At 41.8% G+C, this 21,476-nt stretch overlaps 1 protein-coding gene across 2 annotated transcripts in view; it reads left to right on the forward strand.

The window, feature by feature from the left end:
• Positions 1 to 17,877, forward strand: part of grm4 (glutamate receptor, metabotropic 4) — a 153,856-nt gene extending 135,979 nt beyond the window's left edge. For both annotated transcript variants that reach the window (XM_089009528.1, XM_089009529.1), the window contains 4 exons: positions 9,454 to 9,590; positions 10,581 to 11,516; positions 14,619 to 14,865; positions 16,710 to 17,877. In XM_089009528.1, the coding sequence (XP_088865654.1) occupies positions 9,454 to 9,590; positions 10,581 to 11,516; positions 14,619 to 14,865; positions 16,710 to 16,759 (1,370 nt within the window). In that variant the 3' untranslated portion in view covers positions 16,760 to 17,877. The remainder of the gene's footprint in view (positions 1 to 9,453; positions 9,591 to 10,580; positions 11,517 to 14,618; positions 14,866 to 16,709) is intronic.
• The last annotated feature ends 3,599 nt before the right edge of the window (positions 17,878 to 21,476 follow it).

Genomic DNA, 21,476 nt, shown 5'->3' on the forward strand with positions numbered 1-21,476 from the left:
CTCAATCCTCAGACATCTGCCGAGCAGACACTTGCCGGAAGGGACCCTTGACTTTCATTCGGCCCCCTTTGAGTTTTTTTGGGGGAAAAGTTACCCACCACCAAACGGAAATACCCTGAAGACCCAATTTTACTCTTATCTACAATAACATGTCCGACTTATCAAAACCGACCGTGCGGAAACTCTCTAAAATGTGATAATATTGTCGAGAAAATGTGTCTCAAACAGGATTTGATACTTGCAAATTGGAAAAAAAATACTTACATGTTCTAACAGTGTATAGATGGAATTTTCAATAGGACAGGGGACGCAGCCATTCATGACCGACGCCCATCATCTGCAAGCCTCTGACAACCTATTTATTGAGAGTACATTCACATTTAAAGGACAACCGACGCCACCGGACAAGTTGTGTCCATAATTTGTAAAATCACTTCAAATGATTTCTACTGAGCGTATTTTACAGACTCCATTGCATATAGCTATATTTTACGTTTTAAGACTCGCGCTGAATATTCAGGAAGTCTTGTTTTCGAGTTGATGCCTGACGTGACGTCACGTCTGGACCGCCCCTGACTGAGAAAGCGACACACAATGCATTTTGGGTACTTTGTTGAGTCTGAAAACTTCGTGTTGATCCGTGTTGATGGCGAAATTAGAAGGAAAACATAAATAACGCAATGGTGAATCGTTGTGTGTTGCACCAAGACTACTATTTGATACTACTTGGCACAAATTCCCAGCAGACAAATCAGCCCATTAGCAATGGAGCTTGAGCGCCATCTTGTGCATTTTCTGGGACGCTACATTGGAGTCCTGATGGCTTGAATTGATACGGAAGGACTTCTTTAATTGATTGCAAACATTTATGCTTTCCTCTTCAGAACTATTTGAATCATATTCATAACTGGTTGAGTAACAAGAAAGCATCTTCTCCGAATCTGGAGCCATTGTTTTGATTCTAGAGCAAGGCAAAATGTCTTGGCGTGACGTCACGAACAAGGGGGCAGGACCTTCTGAAACTCGGCATCACAGAGGTCATTTTGAAGTAGTTTTGGGACACTTTAACTCATTTTTATTGGTGTTTTGCATTTGACTAAAAATATCAGCCTGCGTGTTTTGGGCATTTTAGATGCTATAAAACGGTTTTCTGATGTCAGTTAAGAACCAAAAAAATGGTGTCGGTTGTCCTTTAAGTGATACATTAGTAATTCTTGATTTGAATACCACGCCCCTGGATCTCCCAAGCACCAACAACTATAAAACAGAACATATGAACGGATAGATTTGTAACCTGGCTAATGACCTCTTGATGTGGATGAGTTTACCAAGTCCTAAATTAGTCCAAGGCCAGATCCCCCTAAATAAAAATAACAGTTTAACAGACTGTGTTTGTTCACCTCAGATTGAGCCCAGATTTGAAACTTTGAAATATGATGACTTCTATTCTGTCTATTCTCTGTCCGTCTCACTGTCGATGGTTAGCCGCATGTTTAGTCTTGGTTTTAGTAGAGGTAATCTTTCTGTGGATTTTGGCTAACATTTTTGATAAGTTAATGTTGGGACAGAGCCAGCAAGAATTTACTGTACAACACTGGTGTGTTCGTCAGCAGTTTTGGTGCGTAGCCACTAAAAATAATGACAGCAAGAATGTGTGTGAACTTCTTGGGTGTCTCTACACTGAGGATGAAATTCCAAAAAGCTCCTTAAAAAGCAAAGCGCTCGAAGTGTGTCGCTGGCACTAAAACCTGGCCGTTTATCAGCTATATATCTCAGCTCACTGTCTCGAGGGTGTATGCTAAGCTAGCTGAGAATAGATAACCTTTTTTGAAATAGTGGAACATCATCTCCAGATAGTTCTCCTAATCTGCTAATATCTGTGTGATTCCTTTGCGCTCTCTCCGATCTCATTTTCCACACTGAGAAAACTGGAGTCAGAGCCCTTTTTCTTATTTCGTGAATCAATTTCACAGCTCAGTTTCAGCCCATCAGCATCAGCCGAAAAAGCATGAACACTCAATAGAATCAGCTTGTCATCAGTCTTTCCTGTCTTCTGAGATCTCGTCACAGGAGTGTTTTCTTTGTTGTTCTTGTTTATTTTTGTGTCTCTCTTTTTTTTAATCCTACAGCAGGCTTAAAGCTCACAAACGTCTCGCTTTTCTCCAGACGTGTGCCTATTGAAATGCAAATGACATCGGCTGCTAATAATAAATAAATGCATAAAATAAATTAAACAAATCAAAGCCCCCCCCCCTGACCTGACCCAATCAAAGTGCATTTTAGGTAAAGTAAAATTAACTTTTTGGAGCAGCATAACATAAACATACTCAGACATTGTTCTTATATGAAAGGCCACCACCGTTTGAGCTCCTGCAATATTGAGAAGTACATTTTTTTAAGTGCTCACCTCTTGATATTGTATTACTGCATGGTTATAATCCATAAACCTGGCTAATAAGCTCTTCCTGTGAAGGAGTTTACCAAGTCCTAAATTCTGCCCAAGGCCAGATCTCCTACCTGAGGATGACAGTTTAACAGACTGTGTCTGTTCATCTCAGATTGACCCCATATTTTCTCTGTTTCCATTGTGCGCCTTGAGTTCGGCCAACTAAGCACACAACAGCATGAAACTTTGAAATATTATCACTTGTATTCTGTCTATGAAATTCTGTTTCATGAAATCTCTCGAAGAATGTCCGGATACATTTGCATAAATTAAAAAACGTGTGGGCAAGGAGGGGTGTTTGTGTTTGTTATACAAAGCCCATATTTTCATTGTAATCCACATTTGACGCGCGATAGAGCCTGTTATTGCGACAGAACCAGCTGCCGACAAAGTCACAAAGATGATGAAGCCATCCAGCCGCAAGACACACTTGGAGAGAGTCGTATACTGGTGGCAAAATCCGCATGATGTAGAGGTCATTAAGAGTTAATGACGATGTAGCGGGGTAACATGCCTGCAGAAAAAAAACAGTACCCAAAAAAGGAAAAAAAACAGGTTGTATTAATGATGACAATTTTTTAAGGTGTGTATCACTACCGTGATCATGAAATGGTGCATGTGATTGCAAGCAGTTAATTAACCCCAGTGGCCCCGGAACAAGCAGGTGGCTGTCAGTTGGCGCGCATTTGCAACCTCGGGCGAGTGTAACTCAATGTAGCGGTTGAGAGGAGGAGGAGGATATAAGAGGGAGTTGGTCGTGAATGAGGCTCTGCGGAGCTCATTATGCCACGAGACTGTTTGGACAAGCAGTTTGTGCCACATGACAGGCTTCATTTCAGATTTTGCAACTCTAACATCGGCCATGCTGCCCTAATAAAGAGGAGTTATCACTGTGTATGGCACGGAGAGAACCATAGAAACTACAGGTCCCCCCCTTTCTGCCATTTTATTTCATTATCCAAGCACTTCAATATCCCCCCTTTTTTCTCCATTTTCTTCAGGTCAGAGATATTCGGTCGGACACTGTGGAATAAGGCTCGAACACAGAAAGATTGTCTTTTACTGCCGGCAGGGGACGCAGCTATTCATGACCGATGCCTAAATTCTGCAGCCCTCTGCCAAGCTACTTATTGAGAGTATATGCAAATTGAAGTGACACATTAGTAAACCATAGTATTCTTGATTTGAATACCATGCCCCTGGACGTCCCAATCATAGATAGATTTGTAACCTGGCTAATGAGCTCTTCCTGTGAGGGAGTTTCACGTCCTAAATTACTCCTGTGAAGGATTTTCCCAAGTCCTAATTTATGTCATGTGAAGGAGTTTCCCAAGTCCTAAATTCTGTCCAAGGCCAGATCTCCTACATGAAGGACAGATTAACAGGCTGTGTCTGTTCACCTCACATTGACCCCAGGTTTTCTGTGCTGTCTTTGCGGTCCTCTTGTTCGGCGGCCAACTAAGTATGGGACTTTTAAATATGATAACTTCTTATTCTGTCTATTGTCTATCAGTTCACCACTCGAGAAGTGTGATGTGCTGTGCAAGCACATGATGCCATCTGCGTCAGCGCTTCATTAAAGTGAAATGCTGCCTCCTCCCCTAAGAAAAACAAACTTAGGTTATTTGGTTATTTGGTGTCGTCACTGCACAGATTTACCAATTACTCCTCAAGTGGGCCCCTGCCGACCAAAACGGGGAGGCAGTCTGACAGTGCGCCCTCACTCCATTTGTCGTGTTATCATGGAGTTGGTGTAGAGTGTTTTTTTAAACTGAGTTCCAGTCGAAGGGTACTACTCATCAGGGTGGGACTCTCCAGACTTCAGTTAAAAATGCTATAAAATGTGAGATGATGATGTGTAATTGATATTGCACGACCTGTTTTTAATTCCATTTTGATAGTGCTATACGTACTTCAATTCTGGGGGAAAATGGTGTCAGTAGTGCAATGGTAAAATCTGAGGCAAACGCTAGCAGCGTTTAAATCAATTAGTCAACTCTTCACCTTTACAACTCCGCGTTAACGTTGATCACGTAAACAACACGATCTGATCACGTGACTTCAGACGTGGCTGATCACATGACTTCAGACAGTGACTTCAGACGATCTGATAGTCTGATCAGGTGATTTTAGACGATCTGTTCAGGTGACTGCAGGCGGCCTGATCAGGTGAATTCAGACGATCTGATCTGGTGACTTCAGACGATCTGACAGTCTGATCAGGTGCTGCTTACGTCAATGTGGCATGGCCCTTTTCTCATGGACTAAAGAGGATTACTAATGGAGCCCAGATACCTTAATATTGCTAATAAATTGACCTGAAGTAAAACAACAATAAAATGAAACATATTGCACCTTTTCAAAATCTAATCATACAATTGTGAAAAATCACAAAAATCGCTAATTTAACCAAAATGTCATTATGGCTCGAACAAGGTTCACTCCCTCAAAGTTCATGAACTTATTTTAATCGCTTCTTACAGCAAACCTTATGCAAAATTTATCTAACAAGCCGATCATCTTCCATATTGATTAAGTGTACAAAAGGTTTAAAAAAACATGTCTATATTGATTGTCAATGTTTTTAATGCATATTGTAATTCGCCCCCTTTTGGGACACAAAGTCTGTATAATTCTCCCATGATGGCCGGCAGCTCTGTGGTGTGGACGTCATTGTCACCGAAGCCGTCTCGGCAGAAGCTCTAATCCACATCTGGATGAGTCCGCTCAGTTGTGAATCAGAGCGCCGATTCCTCTAGGCGATCAGATCAAAAAAACCACTCAGCAGAATTACCACCCACACACAGCCTTTTGATCCCGGATGTGTGATAGGCTTTCAAATAAGTAGACCAACCGTCTTTGGGAGGGGTAAAAAAAACCCAGACCCCAAAACAATACAAATGTTTTTTATCACATTTCTGAATCTTGACAGCAGATTCAACTGGACACAGACTCCTTCCTCTATGCCTCTCAGGAAGACGCGCCCAGGTTCTGCCTTAAACGCTTCACCGGGCTGGCAGTGAGGCTGCTGTAAGGTAAAGATGAGGCATGTCGCTTTATTAGTGACATGTTATTACGGCGTGTCTTCAAACAGCTCAGAGTTATCACGGTGATGAAGCCAAAGACAGAAAATCAAAGCTTATCATGGTTGGCGGTCTGACGTTTGGAAGGATACGTTTGGTTAACACAGGCAGTAGCCTAGGGCCCTGTTTACTTGTGGTTAAATTATCCATCCACCCATCCAGCCATTCTCATCATTTTAGTGTTAAATCTCAAAGCAGACTCAAATTCCAAGAACTCATTCCAAGGTTTCCTCTGTTATGTTGCATCACGTGCAGACTTGACCCGGGGCAATGGCTGCAAAACAACTTTGTTGTTGCGGTTGTGAGTAAGAAGACTTGTTACCCCAATGGAGCAGAGACTAGCACAAAGTGAGAAAAAAGAAATACTGTAGCTTTGATCAAAGCTACACAAGCTTTCAACATTTTTTTAACAGTGACGGGTGTGTGACTGACTTCAGCAAGAGTCAGATGCTATGCTGTGGTCAGTACTGGAATAGTACAAGTATTGGCGGACCATCAAGGCCTGCAAAGCCTTCTCTGCTGGCTTTATGAATGGCTCTGTGAAATAATGCCAAATTGCCTCTCAACCTCCTTTCATTACCTTTTCCCCGTTGCGCTGTTTTTAGACGCGTGTTTTCGGATTTAATCATTTAACAAATCACATTACTGCCATAATTTGTTGCCAGGGTCAGAAATCTTCTTGAACGCTTTCACAATCGATTCTGCAGGCCCTGTCGCACCAAACGTGTCGATCAAACTGTTGCTCTAACAATCAGATTTCAGGTTGGCCACCCAAAAGGGGTACCGACGTCTTCTTGGAGGCACTGGTGTATGTCAGAGTTTTTGCTAACTATGATTGGCTAGTTTGCGAACAATGATTGACAGTTATTTTCTGGCTAATGGTACCCTCTAGTGGACGTATAGTATATCACACCACCCTTTGTCAGTCTGGATTGATTCAGACATAGCACTACTGAAGGCTTAGCGATGAAATCCACAGCCCACCACTGAGTAATGTCATTCATTGAGATGGCCAAAAATATCAGTTTGGAATTCTTAATTCATTATTGTTCAAGTGGTCAAGTGTTGCCAGTTTTCCAGTCTTTGGATCTCTAAACTCTTCACCACTTCCAATTTCGATGACAAGCTATTTTGGATATACATTTTTTTTGCCATATCAGCTCACTAATGACTGTCAGCCTTTCTCAGTCATTTCTAAGAGGTCTGCAATCTCTGAAGGAAACCTCAAAATGCTTTAGAAATCGTGTTTCCAGCTGCCTAAACCACATCATCGCCTGTTTCTATTGCCTCTCACTTCCTTTCACGGCCGTATGAGTCGTGCGGTGAGATAACATCCATCCTTGCATTTAATCCCCCCGTGAGCCTGTGATGATTGTGGCCAATCACTTCTCTAATCAGTATAAACAGATGTGGATTAGGACCAAATTCATGCCGAGCGAATGCCAAAAATTTGTGGAGTTATTTGGACATGATACATCTCCAAATGTGCCATAGAATTAAGGACTTTATTATGTGTTTTTAACAACTTGTCATCCGATGATCTTGGGAGTCCAAGATGGCGCCCGAGTAGGCAGCCGTCAGCAAGTGCTCAGATGAGCCTTGCTTTTTTTGTTGTTTTTGTCTTGTTTTTGTGTTTTCTTTTGTCACTTTGTGTTGTTGTGTGTCGTGTGGAACGGATATGGATTGTTTTTCAGCATTTTTGACCACAACATTCATCAAGGAGGAGACTGTGCTGAGCGGTTGCGCCTTTTCGGCAGCATGAATATGCCAGTACTCTTTTTGAACGGGAGGAATGTCGGTGCCATTCGACTGTCATCACTGGACAGCTCTGGGGCCATTGTGTTTTTTTGCACCTGTAATGGGCAGCATCTTCACAGCCCCGCTTTGTTCAGCGGAAGGTCGGTGCTGTTGGACAGTCTGTGGCTGGATGGATACATGGCTTGAGGAGCCCGCGATAAGAAGGAAGGAGCGTCAGCGCAGAGCGCCGATGCGTATATGGAATTGTCGCGGGATGGAATTGAAGCTGATTTATGGGGGACAGGAGATGTGAGACAATCTCTTTTCGTCAATGGATGCTACAGCTGCGTGTTTGCTTTCAACATTTAGCTTGTAGTCGACGTGCACAGTCCACCATGATGTCCCTGATCCACTGGTGAAGAGACACTTTGATCCTCTCGTCTTTCATCTGGAACTGCTTTATGTAACAAAGAGGGTACAGAAAGTGCTTAAGAATGAATGTCTCTCTGTGTCTTTATGTTGTCATGTTATTTGTTATTTAGTTTTTTTGTTCTTTTGACTTCAAGACGGCGCCGCGAGAGTGGCTGCCTTTCCAGCAGCTCCTGTGTTTTGCTTTTCTACCTTTCATTTCTTTCATAACTTTGCTGCTGTGAAATGTAAATTTCTCCACTAAGAGACTAAAAAGGCAAATCCAACCCAGGTGCGTGATGATGGGAGGGGCCGTCTCCATGGAGCAGCGGAGGAGGTGACAGGAGGGGCGGGGTGCGCCCCGAGCGGCGACGAGATGTGACAAGGGGATGCATGAATTGAGAGGCACATATCAAACAAAGACGTTTGTTGAAGTATAACTTGGCGAGATGATTTTGATCAAAATCGCAAGCAAATCCAACTTCCTGATACAGATTCAACAAATGACTATTTTAGTTCTCTAAAATGTCTTCAAACACCAAATGTATTTGGAAGCACAGAGATACCTTGGCTTACGAACTTAATTGGTTCCCAGAAAGTGTGTATAAGGCGAAAAGTGTGTATTCCAAACATTAATTTCCCATAGAAAACCATTGAAGTGAGAATAATCTGTTCCCAGGTCTCCATAAAACATAATGTTCTACTAAATAAGCCTTAAAACTACACAAAATATACATTATTTTATGTATAATAAATGTGCTATGTTATTGTAATTAAAGAAATAAACTATATAAAAATCAAATCAATAAAAATAGAAAATAAAAATCAAGTTGTTTTATTGACCTTTGTGATGGTCGTTGATGGCTTGATGGAATGGATAGCTTATTTGCATAACGTCTCTCATGGAGGTCTGGGTTGTACATCTTGGAAGTTGTGATATTGCAACAGATGCAGGCAGACACACTAGAAACTTCATTAATAGCTGAAGCCCTTAATAGCCTTTGCTTGTCTACTCTTCAAATTGTACATGTTATTTGTGTTATTTGTGTGGCCTGATTGATGGGATATTTTAACCTTGCAGTTTACACTCTGCCTTTGAGCTATCAATAAAGTTGAAATGAGTCCAAATTTCACTGTGTTTTCTATCCATGTTCTCACCTTATCACTTTTTTCACTTTTGTTTTTTGTTTTTTTTTTTTGTTTCAAGCTCTGTCGTCTGCCTTTCTCACCAATCACGTGTGGCTTCTTCCTTTTTTTATTTCTTTCTTTTCACACCAATCACGTGTGGCTTTAACCGAAGACTGGGGGCGGGGAATAGAGGGAAAAAAAGCCGGCTGCCATTTCCAGTTTCGTTCACTTCAGACATCCTTCTCCAAGATCCGACTCGTTTGCGAACAACACATCACTCATTGTGGCGCTCTGTGTGTTTCCCAAAAAATAGTTTGTATGCCAAGATTATATTCCCGCGAATTTAACGTTCGTAAGGTGAAAAGTTTGTTCGCGAAAGCCGAGGTATCACCGGATGCATCATCTATCCCACCCATCTTCGGGCAGTATGCAGTACAACACTTGCATAATCTGGCTGGCGTTCATTCCCTGAACCGCAAACTTCACACATAATGTGCCAGAACTGGCATCAAAACCACAACCTCTGGTCAATGTGCTAACCACTTATGGAACACGCTGTTGCAAAAATATTCTTTGTATGTCACAAATGTGCATTTGACATCAAATGTTCTTATAGAAGACAGTGAAATGTGGTGGTTTTTCCAATTCCAGGCATCGCAGGAAACCCAGTGCTCTTCAACGAAAACGGAGACGCACCCGGACGCTACGAGATCTACCAGTACCAGATCCGTAACCTGACGGCAGAGTACAAGATCATCGGTCATTGGACAGATCAACTTCATCTCAACGTGAGTGACATCAAATGTAAAGTTTGTGTCTTTCCTAGTTCGCTAACTCTTCGCAATCGGTTTGATGGGCGCCATCGTCTGTGTGTAAATATCCTGAGGGCCATCTTCAATGAGCGCATGATGAAAACAGAGCTATGACAGACACATTTAATCGTATCTGTGCCCCACGGCGTCATTAAACTTCCAAAAAACGTAACACTGCAAGCTCAGCAGTGCAGTGATGAACTGACGGTTTTGTAACAGTAAACGGCATACGGGGAAACAAAAAGAAATTGTGTTTTGACAATGTGAAGAATAAGAGGAAGAAGGCCTTGGGCAGCCGAAAAGAGATTAAAGTTGAAAGACATGAAGCAGCTTGAGAGACGGGGAAGCTTTTGTCTTCTGGATTTCTGTCAACAACCTGCTGCTGACTTCAATTAATTCTCAAGCGCACCATGTGAGCTGGCTTTATTTAATGAGTTTGCTTTGTTTTTTTCTTTTTTTGTTCATTAAATACACCTTGACGTGCGACTGCCGGCGTTTGAAATGCGGCGTCTTGTAGATAAAACTAATTTTTTAAAAGGCTAACTTTTTGGGAATGTCAAATTGAGACTTTGATGGAGGAGCAGTAGACCATTCCCTGAAGTTAATCGGATTACTTATATAATTCAATCCCTGGCTCTGATGTCACCTCATTAGGTAAAAGCTGCTCCCCCAACCTTAGAGCAAGAAACTATCAGAGCAGAGGTCTGGCATGGCCGCCTCTGTCCATTAGGGATATAGAGCCAAGGTTACCAGCACAACTTTAGTTCGCTGATGAAGCTCTTCGGATGAGGAGGGAAAATTCTGACACCTTCAAAGAAAGTACAGATGACGCCTTAAGAAATCTTTTTCTCAATGTACCACTCCTGTAGGATTGAGAAACTACACGGACGTTCTGTGTGAAATGGGTGAAATTGTCACATTTTATGTAACCACAATGTGAAAGATGCAGATGTACCTTCCTCCCAGGTTCGTTCGATGCAGTGGCCCGGAGCTGTCCGTCAGATCCCGGCGTCAATCTGCAGCCAGGCATGTCGGGCCGGCGAACGTAAGAAGATCGTGAAAGGCATCCAGTGTTGCTGGCATTGCGAGCGGTGCGACGGCTACCAGTACCAGGCAGACATGTTCACCTGCAAGATGTGCCGATTTGACTTGCGACCCAACGAGAACCACACGGGATGCGTCCCCATACCTATCGTTAAGCTGGAATGGAGCTCTCCGTGGGCAGTGATCCCGGTGCTCATTGCAGTGGCGGGTATCATGGCCACCCTCTTTGTCGTGGTCACTTTTGTGCGGTACAATGACACGCCCATCGTGAAGGCATCGGGGCGAGAGCTGAGCTATGTACTGCTGACCGGGATCTTCTTGTGTTATGCCACCACCTTCCTGATGATTTCAACCCCCGACGTAGGGATCTGCTCCCTACGGAGAATCTTTTTGGGCCTGGGAATGAGCATCAGCTACGCCGCCCTGCTCACGAAAACCAACCGCATCTACCGCATCTTTGATCAAGGCACCATGTCCTTGAGTGCGCCGCGGTTCATCTCTCCAGCCTCACAGCTTATCATCACTTTTACTCTGGCATCAGTGCAGTTGCTCGGCGTGTGCATCTGGTTCGGCGTCGATCCCTCCAAGGCCATCATCGATTATGAGGATCAGAGGACGTCGAATCCGACGATGGCCCGCGGCGTGCTCAAATGCGATATTTCCGACCTGTCGCTCATCTGCCTGCTGGGTTACAGCATGCTGCTCATGGTCACCTGTACCGTGTACGCCATTAAGACTAGAGGGGTGCCGGAGACCTTCAATGAGGCCAAGCCCATTGGTTTTACCATGTACACCACTTGCATAATCTGGCTGGCGTTCATTCCCATCTTCTTTGGCACGTCGCAGTCCACGGAAAAGGTAAGGAATACGGTTCTTGGAATTAATTTCAAGTAAAATCTATTGTTTATCGATGGTCACAGTGGCGTATGGCATTGTTCCATTTGTACATTAGTAAGCTAACCCAAATTAACATCGAATCTGTGAAATTGCTTTCAGTCTAGAGTGTTGCTTTCATTCTAGAGTCAAGACTGAAAGCAATTTCTGGAAATGTTTTCCCTTCCACGAGCGGCAGCATTTCCCTTTTTTTTCATGTTAGCGCTTTGTTCCAGCTTCTGGTGTTGTTTAAAGCACTGTATAAATCAATATGTATGTATTGCATTGTATTTAGGACAGCTGTCCTCATTTCAAGCTCAGATAACTCAATATCCATCTAATTTAGTAATTAACTCTTTTTTCTGATGAAAGAAGAGAGTCTAAGGTTTCTTACGCTGCATTAAATGTTTATATAGTCCTAAAATTCAAGATTCTCTGGGTCCTGGAATTTGAGTGACAATGACAAAAATCCTGGCACTTGAGTCGACACATTTTGCACCTGTCTGACAGTGAATGAGTTCAAATCTGCATGGATAGAGATGAGCTTAGTTCTTACAGTCTGAATTCAGATCGGCTCACAGAACAAATCCATGCTAAGATATTGAAATATGAGGATACAAACCATTTACCACGTCACGGTATAACAAGCTCATTTGGCCTCACACATACTCACATTCCCACGCACAAATACGAGAACTCACACATTAGCGAGAGATGTTCTACGGAGACACTCATATTCCCAAGTCAAATCAATGTTTCTGACCTCAGAACCATTAACACGGATCACATTCCGTCAGGTCTCTGAAGGCGCCGCAGGTCAAGAGGAATTGCGACAGCGGATGGGTAGACCTAGGAATGACGCCAAAGAGGGTATAACAATAGTGTCCAATTGAAAGGGGGCTTTTTTTTGGGGGGGGGGGGATTTGTGCGCTAACAACAGAAGAGAGCCATGGACGGAAAAGCCTCACACATAGCATGGACGCTATCAGGAAAACCAGTATGGCGTCAGAGAGAAGGACGAAAATGAATACTTACCTCCTCCTCTTGGAGATTAAACCAACCAATCCGTCATAAAACAAAAACACCAAATAAAAGACCCACTATGTGTGGTGCTGATGTCTTTTCACTTGCCAGATTCAGTCTCCCAAAATAATTTCAATTTAAAAAGAAAGAAAAAACAATCTGCATATGCCTGCAGTCAAACTAAATGCCATTAATAATGCAGCATGAGACCCGAACGCACAATGTCTTGTTTTTATATGCTTGCTGTGAATCTGTCGAACGAACAGCTTGTTCGCACACCCACCTGCAGTGAATGCCATAGAAGTAACGTGCGGTAGCTTAATTCCGCTGCGTTTATGTTAGTGCTCATCGCTATGTCTAAAAACAAAAGTGAAAATGAAAAAAAAATGTTCAGAAGATTGTTTTCACTGGCAGACTGAACATCCGTTTGCTGTAGTTTATAATTTATGTGTAGCTAACATTGAAAATCATTTCATTGGCTTGTCATTTTCAAGAAATATGGATCTTTCGAATGAAAAACATTTTTTTAAATTGTCAAATATGGCTCTTGAATTGGAAAAACTAGATTTGTTTGTGTATATATATATATATATAACTTGTTCCACTCATTAGCCCCTCGGTACGAGGCTAGCCACCCCTCCACCCATTCACAACCGCATCTGGAGTTTCAGGCCTGGCAACCACCGACGATGAGTGTGCCAGTCAAGGGTGAACGGGCCGTTAAAACTAATCAAGACTAAAGTACTGTGATCTTTACAAACGACGGTGCTCTATTACGGAGTCTCCCCCGAGGCTTCTATTTGTTTATTAGCTTAATGAGCATTCCACTGTGGAGTTCGTTCAACGCCGCGCCCCCCTGGTGCTGCGCAGCATGATTCAGAACAAATGAAATTCGGATTGTTTTTTTTTAGCTTCTCTCTTGGGTCGTCGCTGAAAATAGCATCTGTTTACAATTTTCAACTCTCAAATTAAGTTCATATTAGCGGGCCTGTTTTTTTTGGTCAGTTTGCCGTTCTGAGGATGCTAATGAGCAAATTTCACACGAGTCGGGGATTGACCTCCTGTTGTTTATTTTTCCCATCATTTGAGTGGTGATGTGTTGCCGAAGGGTTGAAATACTGAAAAAAAGACAACTATTCCGAAGTGCACCCTAATCGACTAACAAGGAGAAACAGACATGCATTGCTGACATTTAATGGATTTATAAAATATCATAACTAAAAAGTACAAAGAGCAATTTCTGTAGAAATTGTGTGAACATGCTGAAGAGATGAAACGCTGCACCATTCAATGCATTGAAATTTACTGAATACAGAATATAGGAATCGCTACATGCTGTACAAATATCATGGGAAAAGATTGATCGATAAGGCTTAGCTTGACAAAATGCTAAATTTTTTTAGGTCCCTGCGATTGGCTGGCAACCAATTCAGCCTACTTCAAGTTTGTCAGCATGGTTCCAGGAGTCTTTTTTGTGTCCAGTTATGATAATATTGACCGAGATCTATCTATCGATCGATCGATCGGCCTCTCTGTCTGTCTGTCTGTCTGTCTGTCTGTCTGTCTGTCTGCCTGCCTGTCTGTCTGTCTGTCTGTCCGGCCGTCTGTCGATCTATCGATCAATAGATCTGGCTATTTAGATACAGTATCTATCGATCTAGCTAAATTATATATTTATCTACCTACCTAGCTACTGTATCTATATCTAGCTAGCTAGATAAATTATATATTGATCTACCTAGCTACAGTATCCATATGTAGCTTGCTACCGACAGTCTATCTGTCTTTCAACCACCACTTTCAACACACCATTTGACTCGATTTGGCATAAAACTGCAACATACAGATGTCGTGCTGGTTGATTTGTCTCAGTCGATCCCTCGTGGCCGAAACCACTCCAACAACAGCTTGGCCAACAAACAGGTCATTGGACGCGCTAATGTGAATCCAACTCAGCAGCTGTCACGTGGAACGTGCAGGCACTTTGCCCCAGGGAAATATTCCCAACACACGAGCAAAAGAAGACAAAGGGTTAACATGCCATTGTTTACCACCCCCCTATAGATGTACATCCAAACCACCACGCTGACCATCTCGGTGAGCCTGAGCGCTTCCGTGTCCCTGGGCCTGCTCTACATGCCCAAAGTCTACGTGGTCCTTTTCCACCCCGAGCAGAACGTGCCCAAGCGAACACGCAGCCTCAAGGCCGTGGTCACCGCCGCCACCATGTCTAATAAATTCAACCCCAAAGCCGGACTGAGGCCCAACGGCGAGGCCAAGACGGAGCTGTGCGATAGCTTGGAGACGCAAAGTAAGTATTGGAATACATAATTAGTTTTTGTCCTTCACAATGCGAATTACATTGATGCACCGATTAGAAAGAAGGGAGTCGTTTAATCCTTGAGCGATTCCGCAAAACTGCCTCCATTGTTAATTTAGTTCACCTTGGGTATTGTTTTCAAGTCATTGCAAGGACGGTTTACAATTGCTGACACGCGCCATGTTCTACATTCCACTCCAAATAAACAAAATCTTATTGCAATAAACCACAAATAAGTGCCTCTTTGCAATTTTTTTTATGATGATACTAGTGCAACGTGTTGTACCGGAGACAAATTCCTTGTGCGTTCTCGGCCAATAAACATGATTCTGATTCTGAAGTCACCCATCTGAAAATGTTTTAGATTGCCTAGTTTAGTAGTTTCAGTACAATACAATATACATACTACAGTCATACCTCAACTCACGCACTTGTTTCCCAGAAAGTGTGTGTAAGGCGAAAAGCTCATCTGACGAACATTTATTTCCCATAAGAAACCATTAAAAGGAGAATAATCCGTTCCCAACTCACAATAAAACGTAATTTTCTACTAAATAAGCCTTAAAACTACACAAAATATATCTTATTTTATATATAATAAATGTGCTATTGGATTGTAATGAAAGAAATAAACTGTACTATATAATAAAGTCGTTTTATTTACCTTTGTGATGGTCGTTGATGTAGTTGACTCTTGATGATATCCAAGTGAAATTGCCGTGCTTTCTCGGCGATAATACCCACTCTCAAACTGTCCCCTGCTAGCTGCTTTTCGTTAATCCCAATTAACAGAAGTTTTTCAATCTCTTCTATTGCCTGAGGCCGTTGCTTAGACAACACAGAAACGGCCTTAGCCACACGTAGCAATTGTAGACTTAGCGTACTGGTACCGGGACGCTAAGTCACACAAACGCACACCTCGTTCGGATTTCTCGATGATCCCCTTCTTCTGCTTGACTGTAATTTTCTTAAATGTCTTCTTAGGCTTCACACTAGCCTGTGGTGGGGTCTTTTTCGGTCTCATAATAGCTAAAGTACTCCACACGATAACAAACCATGTCTGCACTCAAGACGAGATGTGGAAAACTCGTCCGCCAGCCACCATGGCGTTGTTCGACCGTGTGGTTTGGTGTTCATCCACCGACAACTAGTCCGCCAGCCACTTTGGCGCTGTGTGGTTTAGTTCATCCGCCGAAAACTAGTTCGTTAGCCAAGACTATATGCTTGCGAATTTAATGTTCGTGAGCTAAAGCGTTCGTAAACTGAGGTATCATTGTATATACAGTTTCTACATTGGATTGGATGTACCTTTATTTGTCTCGCAGTGGAGAAATTTTACATTTCACAGCAGCAAAGTCAAAGGAAAGGAAAGGAAGAAGTAGAAAAACAAAATACTGTATAGGCGCTGCTGTGAAGGCAACCACTCTCGCGGCGCCATCTTGAATTCTTATGTTTATATTGGACCAATCACTAAGTGTGTGTTCATTTGGATTTCAAAATGGCTGACGAGGCCAAAAAAACGTTGCTAATTTAAAGCAGATGTCATCATCATCATACATTGCATTTCTAAGCACCTTTCAAAACTCTCAAGGTCACTTTACAGTCACAGGATGCGTTTTTTTCTGTGGGTGAGCAGCGGCAACCACATGCGCCAGCGTTGACTCTACCCGAAATAACTCAAATCGATAGAAAGCTGGCTGGCTAATAGCTAGTTAATAGCTAGCTAGCTTGCTAGATCTAATGGATGTGACCAGAAATGTACCCGGTGTTGCGTTTGACAAGAATTGCAAGAAAAAATACATCCTGATGTTTCCCCACTTTGTTTTACTTCCCAGGTTTCTCCACAAAGCAGACGTACATCAGCTACAGCAACCACGCCATCTAATAGACAGTTCAAAGTCAAATTCAAGTCACCATGTCTGAATTTCAGGATTTCCACCTGATCGGCTTGTCAGGAGTATCATTTTCACACGGATGGAAATCACGGTGGGTCGTGTTTTTTTTACAAACGCGGTGAAGGAAGAGGAGCGCATGTGACGGCGGAACCATTGGGAGGTATCATCTTGTGTTGTAAAATAAATACAGAAAATAAAAAATACTGCATGAAAGCCACTCTGGAGACTGAAAAAAGTTGATCATTTGTATCATCCGAGTCATGAGCGACTGATGGTGAACTCAAAAGCCGAAAAATTGTGTTCGGGTCTTGTCGGTGTCATCTACCCACTGGCGTCAAAGTCCTCCAGCATGGGTAATCAAAGTCACAGAGGTTAAAAGGAGGCCGAGGGGGAAATAGGGGAGGGGGGGTTACTGCTGTTTCTTCTCGTCATCCATGCGCCAAATTTTCATTCAGACTCCCTCCTGTTGATTTGCTGAGTTTTGTTGAAGCGAGTGTGTTGTGCATGACAGTTTTTTCGTCTGTGATGTCTCTTCGGAATGCGGTTGTTGCGCTCATTTGGGGGTACATTCCAGATGGTCTCACGAGTGACTTATCCTGTATGTTATCAAGCAACCAGACCCCCCTCCAACAGGTCCCCTCTGTTATCGTGCTTCATTCAGCAGGACGAAGCTTTTCGGAAAGGGGATGAGCCTCCCCACCCCTGGCATCATTGCCAGCAGCCATTTCCACTGGAGGGTAAAAAAATGCATTGTACAGATCCATTAAGAGGAAGAATTAAGATGAAGTATGCCCTTGAGAGAAGACCACCATATGCCCCTGAAGGTTATATCCATATATTCCTAATGGGAAAGCATTCTTGAAAAATTCATTACGGTGGCCCCATGTCCTCCGTGGGCGCAAGTTGCATTATACAGTAAAGTCTCGTTATATCGATATTCAAGGGAGTCCGAAAAAATATCGATATAACCGGGAGTATCGATATATCCGACCCTGTTTGCATGTAATTTTCTCCGTGCGTGCATAGAAATAGTATCGATATAACCGGGACTATCGATATATCCGATATCGATATAACGAGACTTTACTGTACTTACAATAGGTGTGTGTGTGCGTCTATATATATATATATATATATATATATATATATATATATATATATATATATATATATATATATATATATATATATATATATATATATATACAGTAAAGTCTCGTTATATCGATATTCTCGGGAGTCCGAAAAAATATCGATATAACCGGGACTATCGATATATCCGACCCTGCGCGCATGTAATTTTCTCCTTACGTTCATAGAAATAGTATCGTAATAACCGGTACTATCGATATAACCGATATCGATATAACGAGACTTTACTGTATATATATATATATATATATATATATATATATATATATATATATATATATATATATATATATATATATATACACATACACAGGTAACATCCGACTTACGACCAGCTCGACTTACGACCACCCGTATTTATGACCATGACCTCCAGGACCTATTTTCAAAATGGTATTTCTACGCCTGGCAACTCGCTAGCAGGCCGGCAACGTGTACGACAATTTTGGCCAACCAGCCAGCATCTCACTTTTGCACGGCAATTGACCGTATATATATATATATATATATATATATATATATATATATATATATATATATATATATATATATATATATATATATATATATAGAGAGAGAGAGAGAGAGAGAGAGAGAGAGTACACAAAGACAAAAAATAAGAGCATTTATCTATCGTTGAATCATGAGGGAGGTGATGTGTGTTGTGATGTGTGGGGGTCATATCTGTGGCTTTTTCTGGCTTCCTTGTTTCGCGTTTATTTCGGTGGACTCGATCCAACGTGACTAAATAGATTGGTGAAGTCTGCTCTCTGTTCCCACATCATCGTGTATCAAAAATATATATGTGTAAAAAAAGATACAGTGCCTGGCATATCTGATTCTGATTCTGTATTTGTAAAAAAAAAAATCTAAAGTGTGTGAAGCATGTTTATTTTTTTTGTACCAAATTTTATTTCTATTAAAATTGTTTCAAACTCTCAGCTACTCCATTTTATTTTTGCTTAATTTTATCTAGGTGATTTGGATTGGCAAATTAACCACTGTGCATGTGGACAATAATGAGCTGCCGCCAGACTGAAAAAGAGGGAATGACCAAGAATGTCCATTTGTTACCATTCCGATATGCACCTGAAGTTAATGAAAGTGTCCTCAGGTGACGGAATGGGCACAGGTGGAGCGTCCATCTTAGACGGAGCACCAATGTTTCTGAGGATGGAGCGGCGTATTGCACTAATAAGTGACCGAAAGGTGCTTTGAAGGAGCTCTAAGCCATGCGTTTGTGTATGCCCATAAAGAGTGACAAAAAAAGGAAAAGAAAAAGAAAAGAGACTGCATCTGGATGCAGTATAGCGAGCCAACACATGACTGAACAGTCTGAAACTCTGTGGTAAGTAAGCAATGAAGCTTCAGGGGAAGACTGAAGAGGCACATTGAATCGTTTGCTATCTTTTAGCGTTTCTCTTGGGTAGGGATGCATGTGTGATCATTGCCACTGCACATACAGGCGATGCTGTTGCTAAGAAACAGTAGCTTGTTAATATTCTGTGCGAATAATGCGCACAATGAAGGAATACTTAGTCATGTTTATGTACTGTATCAAGATGGCAAAATATTAACTGATTACATTCCAAACAAGGCTATCAATTTTACTCAAAGTATTTTCTACGTTTTTTTTTTTTTTTTTTTTTTTTTTGGGGGGGGGGGGGGGGGGGGCAGTGGCTACAAAAACAATTACTTATTGGGGAAAGGGAAATTTTGGTATTCCTTTTTACAAGTGTCATTTTTGCTCTTATGCTTCATTGACAAGGCTTGGATGTATCTTTATTCGTCTGGCAGTAGAGAAATTTACATTTCACAGCAGCAAAATTATGAAAGGAAGATCCCTATCCCTATTGTTGTTTTACATATCTATCTATCTATCTATCTATCTATCTATCTATCTATCTATCTATCTATCTATCTATCTATCTATCTATCTATCTATCTATCTGTCTGTCTGTCTGTCTGTCTGTCTGTCTGTCTGTCCTGCTAGCTAGCTAGCATGTATCTAGCAAGCTAGCTAGCATCTATCTACTGTATCTAGCTAGCTAGCAAGTATCTATCTGTTTATCTCTATATCTCTTTAAATCCCGATATATATATATGTGTGTGTGTGTGTGTGTGTGTGTGTGTGTGTGTGTGTGTGTGTGTGTGTGTGTGTGTGTGTGTGTGTGTGTGCATGTGCGTGTGCGTGTTTGTGTGTGTATGTGTGTGTGTATTAGTGTGTACTAGATCTTACATGTGTGCTTGAGTGTGATGATGTGTGTGAAAGTAGGCCACACTAACAAGCAGTGTGACAGAAGAACAGTCCAGTCATCTTACAAGCTCTTGCTGCAACATTTTACATTCGCCTCTGCACTCGATCCCCCAAACCCCCTTTAATACTTTGTATTTCCACCCATTCACTCATTCCTGGTTATTCTGTGGCCGACTCAAGAATTTCTTTCATTGCCTATGTCTGTATGTTCTATTGACATGTAATTTCCAGTCGGTATGCTTCTACTTGACTGCTTGGTGCATACATCTCTTCAATTTGGATTTTTGTGTTTTTGTTTTCGTGATTTATTGGATATTGGGGCTGAAAATCTGATCTAAAATGATCAGCCCCGCAAGGGTTTGGAGTTGGTCCTTGGTTTTGAAACACCATGTCAGTGTTTACTCGTGAAAATCTGCTTTTTAGAATCCTTGGAGGATCAAACATACAAGCCTGAAGAGTTATCATACAAGATTTATCAAGCCTGATTTCCAGTTGTAGTTGTTTTTAGGATGTTTTCCTAACATAAGTTTGTGTGATACTTTGCCATCATTTCAAATCAGTGCTGAAGCTTCTGACCTTTCAACATAGACTTTATTTACTGCCTTAGTATGTAAACCCTGCAATATCCTACCAGTGAAGCGCATGACAAAAGTAAAACAAAGTGACACCGTCTCAAGGATTATATCGAGTCTTGAAAGAACAGAAATGTAAAAACAAAATATTTGCAATAATTAACTCAAGTTCAAATAGATTAAAAAGAAGAGCGGATTGTTATTCATGTCGCTGAATAACTGAAGCCATATTTATCACACAAAGTTCAAAACTGGGGGTGTTCAAGGTTGTTGTGAATGTGTTCAAGGCTTTTAAAAAATGAGCTGAAAGCATGTCCTTCCTTGCAAAATTTTAAACTGGAAAAAAAAACCTTGTGCTCATATGGGCTCCAAAACCTTGTGCTCATATGGGCTCCAAAGCCCATATGAGCACAAGGTTTTGTTTTATGAAAAATCGACTGACCGAGGTCTCTGTTCTCTGGCGAATGGAAATCCATTAGGCACACTATTTTTTCTTCTTTTCGGCGGAGGCTCTGCAGAAATTAAGCAATGGCGACTGAAAGTCAAAAAAATTTGAATCATTTAGAATGAAGGTGTTTACAAATTTTGAATCATTTAGACTGAAGGTGTTAACACAACTCTCCGCAAGTCTTCCCTCCTCGGCACATTAGAGAGTGCTCAAATGTGACATGCAATGCAATAAAATCACTGACTGACAAAGAGTTCGGGAGGACGGATGGCGCAGTC

The sequence above is a fragment of the Hippocampus bargibanti genome, linkage group LG12 (assembly GCF_051943395.1).
Source record: "Hippocampus bargibanti isolate YZ-2025 linkage group LG12, ASM5194339v1, whole genome shotgun sequence".
NCBI classification, from domain to species: Eukaryota; Metazoa; Chordata; class Actinopteri; order Syngnathiformes; family Syngnathidae; genus Hippocampus; species Hippocampus bargibanti.